The 10,428-nt window shown below is 66.7% G+C and overlaps 2 protein-coding genes across 4 annotated transcripts; one reads left to right on the top strand and one right to left on the bottom strand.

Moving 5' to 3' along the window:
• Positions 1-1,556: 1,556 nt before the first annotated feature.
• Positions 1,557-4,473, bottom strand: BABAM1 (BRISC and BRCA1 A complex member 1). Of its 3 annotated transcripts, none has more exons than XM_084276392.1 (9): positions 4,451-4,473; positions 3,792-4,122; positions 3,387-3,445; positions 3,145-3,265; positions 2,994-3,072; positions 2,604-2,628; positions 2,281-2,410; positions 2,059-2,145; positions 1,557-1,870 (listed from the first exon to the last, which is right to left on the bottom strand). In XM_084276392.1, exons 2-9 carry the CDS (start codon positions 4,083-4,085, stop codon positions 1,670-1,672), a joined length of 996 nt encoding a protein of 331 aa, XP_084132518.1. In that variant the 5' UTR covers positions 4,086-4,122; positions 4,451-4,473; the 3' UTR covers positions 1,557-1,669. The 3 variants fall into 3 exon arrangements, with proteins under 3 accessions (XP_084132518.1, XP_084132519.1, XP_084132520.1); XM_084276393.1 differs by having other exon boundaries at positions 3,792-4,114; positions 4,451-4,460; XM_084276394.1 differs by having other exon boundaries at positions 3,792-4,101; positions 4,451-4,458.
• An 823-nt stretch (positions 4,474-5,296) lies between these two features.
• On the top strand, positions 5,297-10,006 carry USHBP1 (USH1 protein network component harmonin binding protein 1). The gene is made up of 15 exons (XM_084276227.1): positions 5,297-5,336; positions 5,607-5,803; positions 5,882-5,964; positions 6,071-6,198; positions 6,271-6,501; positions 6,613-6,723; positions 6,815-6,936; positions 7,047-7,187; positions 7,429-7,511; positions 7,708-7,915; positions 8,015-8,252; positions 8,437-8,628; positions 8,716-8,807; positions 8,903-9,025; positions 9,741-10,006. Exons 1-15 carry the CDS (start codon positions 5,328-5,330, stop codon positions 9,910-9,912), a joined length of 2,130 nt encoding a protein of 709 aa, XP_084132353.1. The 5' UTR covers positions 5,297-5,327; the 3' UTR covers positions 9,913-10,006.
• Positions 10,007-10,428: the final 422 nt, after the last annotated feature.

The following is a 10,428-nucleotide window of genomic DNA, read 5'->3' as shown; positions in this document are numbered from 1 at the left end:
GCAACACACCCCCCGCCCTGATCAACGCCGGGATTACGGGTCCCCCGCCTGTTGCCGGTACCAGGAGCCCCCAGCGCCGGTCCTACGTGTGTTGTGTCGTGTGTGGAGTCGTGTGTTGTGTCCCTATCCCTATCCCTATCCCAATCCCTATCCTATCCCATCCTTATCCCTATCCCTATCCTATCCCAATTCCTATCCTATCCCATCCTTATCCCTATCCCTATCCTATCCCAATCCCTATCCCATCCTTATCCCCATCCCTATCCTATCCCATCCTTATCCCTATCCCTATCCTACCCCATCCTTATCCCTATCCCTTTCCTATCCCAATCCCTATCCTATCCCAATCCCTATCCCATCCTTATCCCCATCCCTATCCTATCCCATCCTTATCCCTATCCCTATCCTATCCCATCCTTATCCCTATCCCTTTCCTATCCCAATCCCTATCCTATCCCAATCCCTATCCCATCCTTATCCCCATCCCTATCCTATCCCTATCCCTATCCTATCCCATCCTTATCCCAATCCCTATCCTATCCTATCCTATCCCTATCCCTATCCCGTCCCGTCCCGTCCCGTCCCGTCCCGTCCCCGGTCCCCCGGTCCCCCGGTCCCCCGGTCCCCCCGTCCCCCCGTCCCCCCGTCCCCCCGTCCCCCGCTTACGTCTCGCACCGCCCGGCGCCGCTCATCCCGCCCCGCGCATGCGTGCTGCGCCCCACTTCAAACCCCCCCCGCGCACAGCCACGCCACCGCTCATTGGCTGGAGAAGCGGCCAATAGGAGCCGGCCCAAAGCAACCGCGCCCACCCCGCAGCTGGGGGGGCGGAGCCAAAGCGCGCTGCGCCCCGCCCCGCTGCTCCCCGCGCCCCCCAGTGCCCGGCACCAGCATCGCCCAGCGCCCCCCCAGTGCCCGGCACCAGCATCGCCCAGCGGTCCCCCACTGCCCGGCCCAGCACCTCCCAGCGCCCCCCAGTGGCCGGCACCAGCATCGCCCATCGCCCCCCGGTGCCCGGCACCAGCATCGCCCAGCGCCCCCCGGTGCCCGGCACCAGCATCGCCCATCGCCCCCCACTGCCCGGCACCAGCATCGCCCATCGCCCCCCAGTGCCCGGCCCAGCATCGCCCATCGCCCCCCTAGTGCCCGGCACCAGCATCGCCCATCGCCCCCCCAGTGCCCGGCACCAGCATCGCCCATCGCCCCCCTAGTGCCCGGCACCAGCATCGCCCATCGCCCCCCCAGTGCCCGGCACCAGCATCGCCCATCGCCCCCCAGTGCCCGGCCCCAGCACCTCCCAGCGCCCCCCACTGCCCGGCACCAGCATCGCCCAGCGCCCCCCACTGCCCGGCACCAGCACCTCCCATCAACCCGCCCCACCAGCAATGGCGAGAGCCACAGGCCCTGAGCTGCCCCCTCCCCACATCAGCACCACCGGGAACAAGCCCCCCGCCCCCATCCCCATGGCTGCACAGGGCTGGGAGGGGGGCAATGCCACCCACCCCCCCCCGTGTTTCTGACCCCCGGCGCAGAAGCTGCAGCACCAGCATGACACCCACTCGGAGTAACACATCTCTCTTTACCCCCAGCAGGTAACACCGCCCGGCCGCCCGCCGCAGCCCTTTGCCGACCTCCATCCGGCTCCCTGCCAGCCGCCCCCCACCCCCCTGGCTCAGACAGTGGCCTCAATCTCGGGGGGCTCATCCTCCTCCAGCAGGCTGTACGCCGCGTGGGTCTGGAAGGGTCGCTGCAGCGGGTGCGCCAGCAGCTTGGCCATGCAGTTGTGCAGCTCCACAGCCGGCCCCGTCAGCGACACCTCGTACTTGTAGTTGGTGCCTTTGGTGTCCAGGCTGCTGAAGAAGGTGTACATCTCCTGTGGGAGGGGGCACACATGACACAGGGATGGGCAGGGTGGATCACACAGCCCACCCATCACCAGCCACAGCGGGGTGGGGGGAGACACATCCCATCCCGTCCCATCCCGTCCCGTCCCGTCCCGTCCCATCCCGTCCCGTCCCATCCCGTCCCGTCCCATCCCGTCCCGTCCCATCCCATGTTTACCTTCCAGCTCATCTCATCATCCTTCTCATCTGCCCCGTTATGGATGTAAACCACATCGAAGAAGAAGTAGGGACACTGCAGCATCTTCTGCAGGATGAGAGGCCAAAGACTCACCCACATGTCAGGATGGACCCGGAGCCACTGCGCTCACCAAGGGTGGGGGCACAGTCCATCTGGGAGATGGACACACACACAGACACCCACCCCACACCCCCCCCTCACCTTCATGTGCTCTGACATGGAGAACTGGGGCTGGCAGCCCGGGCGGCCAAACACCAGGATGGTCCGGACCACGTAGGGCGGTGGGATGGTCTGCACGTTCTCCGTCACTGGCAGTTCAATCTTCTGCTGGCTGTGCAGGGAGGACAGAAGCTGCTCAGGGACACTGCCCCCCCACCACTGCCTGGGGACAGTCCGGGTGTCCCCCATGGTTCAAACTTAATGAAGAACTCAGAGCTCTGGGATGCGACTGGGAAAGCAGCACCCATCCCAGGTGGGAGCCCTGACACCCCACCCCGTGTCCCTCCCCCCCCAGCAGTACTCACATCAGGTTGAAGAGTCCTTCCAGATCTGCAGCTTCAGGTAAGGACCAATCCATGCACATAGACCCCTGCCTCCCCCCACCAAGGACATCCTGCTACCCATCCCAGGGCCTGGCTGGCACTGAGGATGGAAGTGATTGCACCAGGATGGGGAGAAAACGAATGGGTATCTGGTGGGGCTGGGGGGTGCAGTGCTAAACCCTGTCTTGGGGGATTCAGGGGTCCAGCTGGTAACACCACCGGGCATGCCAGCAAGGCCGTGGATCTGCTGCCATCTGCAGGCAACGGGCCTGGAGGGTCCCCACATACCTTCAGGGGTCCTTGTGTGCACCCAAGGGTCCCCGCAGAGTGCCACCCCCCCACACATCCTCTCCCCCACAGGCGGTGGGATACTGAATGACTTGCAAACAACGGTCTCCAGGTCATAGAGGCAGCTGCAGACCTCGCGGGGGTCCGAGGTGAACCCTGAGAGCTGAGAGGACCCAGGGTGAGAGGGATGCGGAGCCGCCCCCATCCCTGTCCCCACCCCTGCCCTACCGCTCACCCACGTGGCATCATTGTTCACCACCACCAGCGCGAACTCGTGGCACTTGTCGATCTTGTGCTTGGTCCTCACAAACATCTCTATCATCTTCTGGGAGATGTTGAGGGCGTTCGTCTTGGACCTGACGTGGGGAACGAAGCTCAGCGGGCACCACCCCTCCCCTGCTCCTCAATCCCAGAGCCGGGGAACAGAGAGGAGAAGCAGGGTCCCTGAGGGGTCCTGGAACAGCCCCCAACTCTCACCCATTAAAGGACTCCAGTTTGGGCAGAGCCATCTCCTCCGCCAGGTCCAGGCAGATGATCTGTGGGAAGACAACCACGGCTGTGAGGTCCCTGCACCGCCACAGCCCCTCACTGCACCACCACAGCCCCTCGCTGCACCGCCACAGCCCCTTGCTGCACCACCACAGCCCCTCACTGCACCACCACAGCCCCTCACTGCACCGCCACAGCCCCTCACTGCACCGCCACAGCCCCTCGCTGCACCACCACAGCCCCTCACTGCACCACCACAGCCCCTCACTGCACCACCACAGCCCCTCGCTGCACCGCCACAGCCCCTCGCTGCACCGCCACAGCCCCTCACTGCACCGCCGCAGCCCCTCACTGCACCCTCAGGGCTGCACCACCCCCCTTGCAGACACTCACCACCTTCTCCGGGCAGTTCACACGCGGCGTCTTGACCTGCACCTCGGTGGGGGGCACGGGGCCGGGCCAGGCGGTGCCGTCGGGCGCGGCGGTGCCCTGGGGACTGTCATCGGCACTGGCCGCCTCACCTTCCCCCTCGCTGCGGTTGCCCACGCTGGCCTGAGCGCTCAGCGCCCGGTCCTCAGCCCCCTCAGGGTTGGAGCGGGTCCTGGGCCGTGGCTCTGACGCCTTCTCCTCCTCTTCCTCGGCCGCACTGCCCGGCTCCGACGTGTCCATCACGCAGCCGCGCTCCATGGCAGCTGCCACGCTGCTGGGGGCCGAATCTGGGTGGCTGGGGGGTTGTCAGTGCTGCTGCGGCCTTGCGGCCCCCCCCCCACCCTCATCCAGCGCACCCCTTGCTCACATGGCTCGTTGCCCTACGACCCTGTGCACCCCCCGCACCCCCATCCCACGCCCCCCCACTCCCCGCATCCCTCGCTCAAACCCCAAGTGCCCCAGCCCCCCCCCACCCCCCCCTCCAAGCTTCTCCCCACCCCCCTTTGCACCGCTCAACCCTGCCCGGGCCGTGTGCCCCCCACAACCCCCCGCACCCCTCCTACACCCCGCACTCGCCGTTCAGACCAGCCCCGGCCCCGCAACTCTTCCCCCCGCCCGCTCACCGACTCCCGGCAGCACCGGTCCCTCCCGGTCCCTCCCGGAAGCGGCGCCGCGCGGGAGCTGCCGGGATTTGTAGTTCTCGGGGGGGTCCCGCCGGACACGTGTGGACGGGAGAGGGGGGGACACCCCCATCCCTCACCTCATCCCCCTGAATGCCCGTGCACGGCACCCTGGACACCCACGCGCTGCCCCCTGCACCCTCAGCACACCCCTACACCCCCCACCCCCCAAACCCTCACCCAGCCCCTGTGCCCACCCACACCCCCCCCCAGCCTCCCAAATACCCATGCGCCCTGCTGCACCCCCAGCCTGTACCCTCTCACCTCGTGCACCCCTTCACGCCCCGCCGCATCGCTCTGCACCCCGAGTGCCCCAGACAACTCCCTCCAGTACCCCCTCTGTACCCCAAATACCCCTTTGCACCCCTCACGCCACCCACAAACACACACAGCACCCATGGCACCCACCAGCTGGCTGCCCCGTGCACCCCATCACCCCACGCAACGCCTCCTAGCACCCCAAACGCTTGCACACACCCCTGCACCCCCCTATTCTGGGTGCTTTCCCCTCCCTCTCCCCCCCATATACTCCCAGGGGGATGCTCAGGGGTGTGAAGCTGGGTGCACCCTCCCAGCGAGGTGAGAGGGAGTGAGGGCACAAGGAGAGGGTCCCAGTGGGGCTGAGGGGCCGTGGGGCAGAGTGGGCAGGGATGGTGGAGCGACACAGTTAAGCGCAGGAGGCTGCGCCAGCACGGCAAGGAAGAGGAAATCTCAGCAGGAACAAGGACTGGGACAGGCCCAGGGCAGGGGCCAGGACGTGACGGGGCCATAGAACTGGGACGAGCCCCTGGGAACGGACAGCAGGCAAGAGGCTGCCGAGATGGAGAAGGCAAGTGGGGGGTCCCGTGGGTTGGGGCTGGTCCCACCTGGCTGGGGGTTGCCTTGTGCTCCCCGTGGGTATCCCCCGGTCATGGGCATCCCCGGTCCTGGTGCCAGGCTCTGGCACATGGTGGTGTGGCAGTGCTGCATCTGGCCCAGTGAGCTGGCTGGTGGCCAAAGCTGGTCCCCATCCTGGCAAAGCCTGGTGGGCATCAGCCCCAGTGTCCCCCACTGCCAGCCGGGGCCGGGATGGATGGACAGAGACCTCTGGTTCTGGCAGGTCCCGCAGCCCCCACCAGATGGGCAGGAGGATGATGAAAAGGAAGAGGATGAGGAAGAGGAGGAAGATGAGGCTGCTGAGGACACGGCAGGGGACGCTGAGGGCATCCTGCGCTTGGAGGAGTGCATCGCTGCGCTGCTGGAGACAGCGTCACGGCTGCACCAGAGAGCCGAGCAGCTCCAGCACCGCACGGGCAGGTACCGGCACGCAGCAGCCATAGGGCACGGGGTGGGGGGCTGCTACCACCTGTCACCCCCCATCTCTGGCCTTCACAGGGAGGATGAGGAGGGCTGGAAGGGCACCACCAGCCAGCCCACTGCCAGCCCACAGCCCCAGCACCAAAACCTCACGCTTGAAGGTGGGTGCACCACGCTGTGCCGCGTGGTGCTGTGCCGCGTGGTGCTGTGCCGGCGCCTCCACTGCCTGCTGTGGGCTCTGACCCCGGCCACACACCGTCTCCCCAGCCCACGGCCCCGACCTCTTCGCTGAGCTGCAACACACCGTGAGCTCGCTGGAGCGCACCGTCTTCTCCTGGCACCGGCAGGCACCGGCGTGGCCTGCGCCCAGCGAGGAGTGGGCACGGGCGGCCAAGGTGAGCTACGCCGGCACGTTCAGCCCAGACACCAAGGGGATGGGCACTGGCTGATGGGCTCTGTATCCCCAGAGCCTGGAGAAGCTGGACCAGACATCAGGCTGGGCTGGAAGGGTGACATGCTGGAGCCCCGAGGAGGGACTGGGCAGGGGGCTGCTGGCAGAGGAGGCTGAGGTGGTGGCGACAGCGGCGGCGAGGAACGCGGCGTTGCGGGCGGCTCTGGGGCGCCGGGAGGAGGAACTGAGCCAGGCCACAGCCTCACTGCGGGCACTGTGGGGGGAGCGTGACCGACTGCAGGGGAAGGTGGGTGCCAGAGGCACAGCACAGGGTGGGGGGCTTATTGCCCCGGTGCAGCCCCCCAGGGTGGGCTGGCACCCAAAAGTCCCCCAGGTCTCAGCCCAGTGCTCGGCACAGGTCCAGGACCTGCGGGATGCTCTGTCCAGGCTGGAGGAGCCGGGGGGCTCTGGCACCAACACCCCAGGGCTCAGCTGCCCCCCAGGGCAGGGGGAACCCAAACTGTCCCAGGTGAGTGTGAGGCTGGGGCTGCAGCTTGGGGGGGGAGGCTCAGCGGGTGGGATTGTGCCCCTGTGCTGGGCTCTGCCTGTCCCCTCTACAGGACCTGCCCCAGTGTGCCAATGGTGCTCAGCCCCACGGTGCGCAGCCCCACAGCCCCCTCTCCACCCAGCTCTCCGAGAGTGCCAGCCAGGAGCAGGAGCAACGGGTCCAGGAGCTGCAGGGGTGAGTTCCCCTCAACATCCCAGCCCCAGGCTCTGCAGAGAGTCTTAGCTTGTGGGGAAACTGAGGCACAACGCCGGGCCCTGGCTGTGTGGTTAACTGTGGTCGCTCAGGCACCTGGGGAGGCTGCAGGAGGTGAACCGGGAGCTGGCGGCCGTGCTGCAGGAGTGCAAGAGTGATGCAGAGAGGCTCAGCATGGTGCTGGGCCAGCACGAGTCCCACAGCACTGCCCTGCGCCTGGCCCTGCGCTGCAGGTGGGGATGGGGATGGGGATGGGGATGGGGATGGGGATGGGGTGGGGATGGGGATGGGGATGGGAATGGGAATGGGGATGGGAATGGGGTGGGGATGGGGATGGGGATGGGGATGGGGATGGGGTGGGGATGGGGATGGGGATGGGGATGGGGATGGAATGGGGATGGGAACGGGGATGGGGATGGGGTGGGGATGGGGGCACACATCCTGCACTGCCACGCTGAGCCCCTCTCCCTGCAGCGAGCGCTGCGGGGGGGCCTACGCTGCTCTCCTTGATCTGATGCAGGTGAAGCTGGGCAGGGAGGAGGATGGTGCCTGTGGTGGTGAGTGTCAGCCCAGGGTGCTGCAGGGGGTGCCGAGGGGTGCTGGGGGGATGGAGGAGGAATCCTGGCAGGGTGTCGGGAGGACAGCAGGGGGATGTGGCCAGGCATCAAGGGGGTACAGGGAAGGTGCTGGGAGGGTTCTGGGCAGATATTTATGGATATCAGGGGATGAGGGAAGGATGTTGGGACACCCCAGTCCCCAGCACATCCCCAGCAGGCAGGTACCGGGCACAGACACCTGCCCAGACATCACTGGCACCGTGCCTAGAAGCTGCAGGGGAGCAGAGCCCAGTGCATGGCCAGGGGTCCAGGCTCACACAAATGGAGGGGCCACAGCTCCTGGGCCGAGCGGAGCCGGACGACCAGGAGGAGAACTGGGACAGCGGCTCCCCCAGGCTGCAGAGGTACAGGGAGGGGGAAGAGAGGGAAGGGGTGTGGGTGCCCCCAGGGGGGTGCCACCTCATCCCTATGCCAACCCCAGCCGCATCCCCGGCACCCCACAGCATCCCGGCGCCCCTCGGGATGGAGGAGGGAGCCTTGCGTGAGCACATCCGCCAGCTGCGTGCGGAGCAGGCGGCCGTGGAGGCATCCCTGCTCAGCGCCCCAGCACCCCCCAGCACCTCCTGCAGTGAGGCTGCCCAAGCCTGTGCTGAGCGGGTGCTGAGGGAGGCCAGGGCTCTCCTGCCGGGCTGGAGGCGGCCAGAGAAAACAGAGCTTCTGCAGGACCTGGCGATGCTCAAGGTGAGATGTTGGAGGGGGGGTGATGGGGGGGCTGGACACCTGAGTGTCCTCTCCAGCTCTCCATGAGATCCTGGCTTTGAGCGGAGAAGTGCTGGGGTGATGCACAGCAGGAGGAAGCAGATTGAGGGGAGTGGGGCCGTGCCTCAGTTTCCCCACACCGGCGGTGGCACCCTTGACCTGCCAGGAGGCCATGGCTGACCTGAGGACGCGGCTGCAGCTGGTGGAGAGGCAGAAGCAGGGCCTGGAGGTGCTGGCAGCCGGGCAGGGGCCACGTGAGGCTGCACTGACTCTCGTGCTCCAGCATCTGGAGTGGGAGCAGAACAAGGGGCTCAGCTGCCCACCCAGCCCTCCCAGCAGCTCCAGCCACAACGAGGAGGTAAGGATTGCTCCCACCTCCCCATGGGGACCCCCCTCAGGGCTGGGGGGTCTCCTCAGGGCTGGAACCCACTCCCAGCCTTTGCAGGATGCCCAAACCAGCCAGGCTGGAGCAGCGGCTCCCCAACACCCTCCAGACCCAAAGATGATGGGAGAAGAGCTGCTCCGTGCCCTGGCCCGGTAAGAGCCCTCAGCAGCATGCCACAGCCCTGCCACGGGGAGCTGTGCTGGTGCTGGGTGGCACACTGGGCTGGCTGCCATGTGGGTGTCCCCAGGGCGGAGGAGCTGCGCGCCCGGGCGCGGGCGCTGGTGCTGTCGCTGGAGCAGGGCAGTGCCGCCAGCCGCGCGCAGCAGGCGCAGTGCGTCGCCATCACCGCAGACTTCTTCCAGGCTCACAGGTGGGCAGGAGGCACCCGCCTCCCTGATGGGTGGGTGGTGGGTGCAATGCCCCTCCCCAACACGCCCCCTCAAAGCACAGTTCCAATCCTGCCTGCGGGTCTCCCCCTGCACGCCCCTCTTGCAGACCCCAAAACCACGGCCCCACCTTGCACACCCCTGGCCTGCTGTCCCTTCTTGCACACCCCAAACCACGGTCCCACCTTGCACACCCCTGCCCTGCTGTCCCTTCTTGCACACCCCAAAACCACGGTCCCACCTTGCACACCCCTGGCCTGCTGTCCCTTCCTGCACACCCCAAAACCACGGCCCCACCTTGCACACCCCAAAACCACGGCCCCACCTCGCACACCCCTGGCCTGCTGTCCCTTCCTGCACACCCCAAAACCACGGCCCCACCTTGCACACCTCTGGCTTGCTGTCCCTTCTTGCACACCCCAAAACCACGGTCCCACCTTGCACACCCCTGCCCTGCTGTCCCTTCCTGCACACCCCAAAACCACGGCCCCACCTTGCACACCCCAAAACCACAGTCCCACCTTGCACATCGCTTCCCTGCTGTCCCTTCCTGCACACCCCAAACCACGGTCCCACCTTGCACACCCCTGCCCTGCTGTCCCTTCCTGCACACCCCGAAACCCACGATCCCTCCTGTTCTGCACGGCCCGGTGCCCTGGGTGCCGTGGCCCAGCCGGGACGCTGACGTGGTGCCCGCAGCGCGCTGGCCCTGGCGTACCGCGGTGCCCGGCGGAAGCAGGCGGCCCAGCTCCGGCGCCTGGAGGCACAGGCGGGTGCCCTGCGCAGGCAGCACGCACAGCGGGTGCAGGCACTGGCCCACAGGCTGCAGACCCTGGAGCAGGGGACGGCTGGCAGCGAGACCAGTATCTAGGGACCCCCCTCCTACATCTTCTCCATCACCCCACCAGACCCCCTGTGCCAGGAGGCGCCTGCTGTATCCCCAGGGAGAATAAACCACTGATGCTCGTGGCTCCACCGTGCTTTGGGGTTGGAGGGGGTGGGGGTTCAGGCAGCCAGACCGCCAGCATGGCTCATCCCAATGGGGCTGGGAACAAAGGCCATACCCACCCCCCCCACTGTCCCTGCTATCTCCTGGTGCAGATGAAGCTATTTTGTTATCCCTGACGTGGGATCAAAGGTGATGGCGGTGGCCGTGGCGGCCGGGGCCCATGCATATTCAGGAGGGAAGAGGAGCAGTGACCCTGCGCTGGGGGCATCCTCCCCATACAGGGGGGGGAGAAGGAGGAGAGGGGGGGGTGGCAGCAGGGCCATGCCCTGGGGGCTTCTTCAGGGAGAGGGGAAGCTAAATCCAGCAGCCCAAATGCCAGTGTGATGGGGACCCGGGTTGCAGGAGCTGGGCTGAGTGTGGCTCTGTGGTGGGAGGATA

The sequence above is a fragment of the Gallinula chloropus genome (genome assembly GCF_964237585.1).
Source record: "Gallinula chloropus genome assembly, chromosome: 28".
NCBI lineage: Eukaryota > Metazoa > Chordata > Aves > Gruiformes > Rallidae > Gallinula > Gallinula chloropus.
This window is presented reverse-complemented; position numbering and strand designations above follow the sequence as displayed.

Coding starts and splice junctions, on each gene's coding strand:
- USHBP1 (XM_084276227.1), top strand. Junction 6,502..6,612: donor GTGACCGACTGCAGGGGAAG/GTGGGTGCCAGA, acceptor TGCTCGGCACAG/GTCCAGGACCTGCGGGATGC. Junction 8,808..8,902: donor CTGCTCCGTGCCCTGGCCCG/GTAAGAGCCCTC, acceptor GGGTGTCCCCAG/GGCGGAGGAGCTGCGCGCCC.
- BABAM1 (XM_084276392.1), bottom strand. CDS start 4,085: ATGGAGCGCGGCTGCGTGATGGACACGTCGGAGCCGGGCAGTGCGGCC. Junction 2,629..2,993: donor CGTTGTTTGCAAGTCATTCA/GTATCCCACCGC, acceptor CTGAAGCTGCAG/ATCTGGAAGGACTCTTCAAC. Junction 2,146..2,280: donor CCATGTCAGAGCACATGAAG/GTGAGGGGGGGG, acceptor CTCATCCTGCAG/AAGATGCTGCAGTGTCCCTA.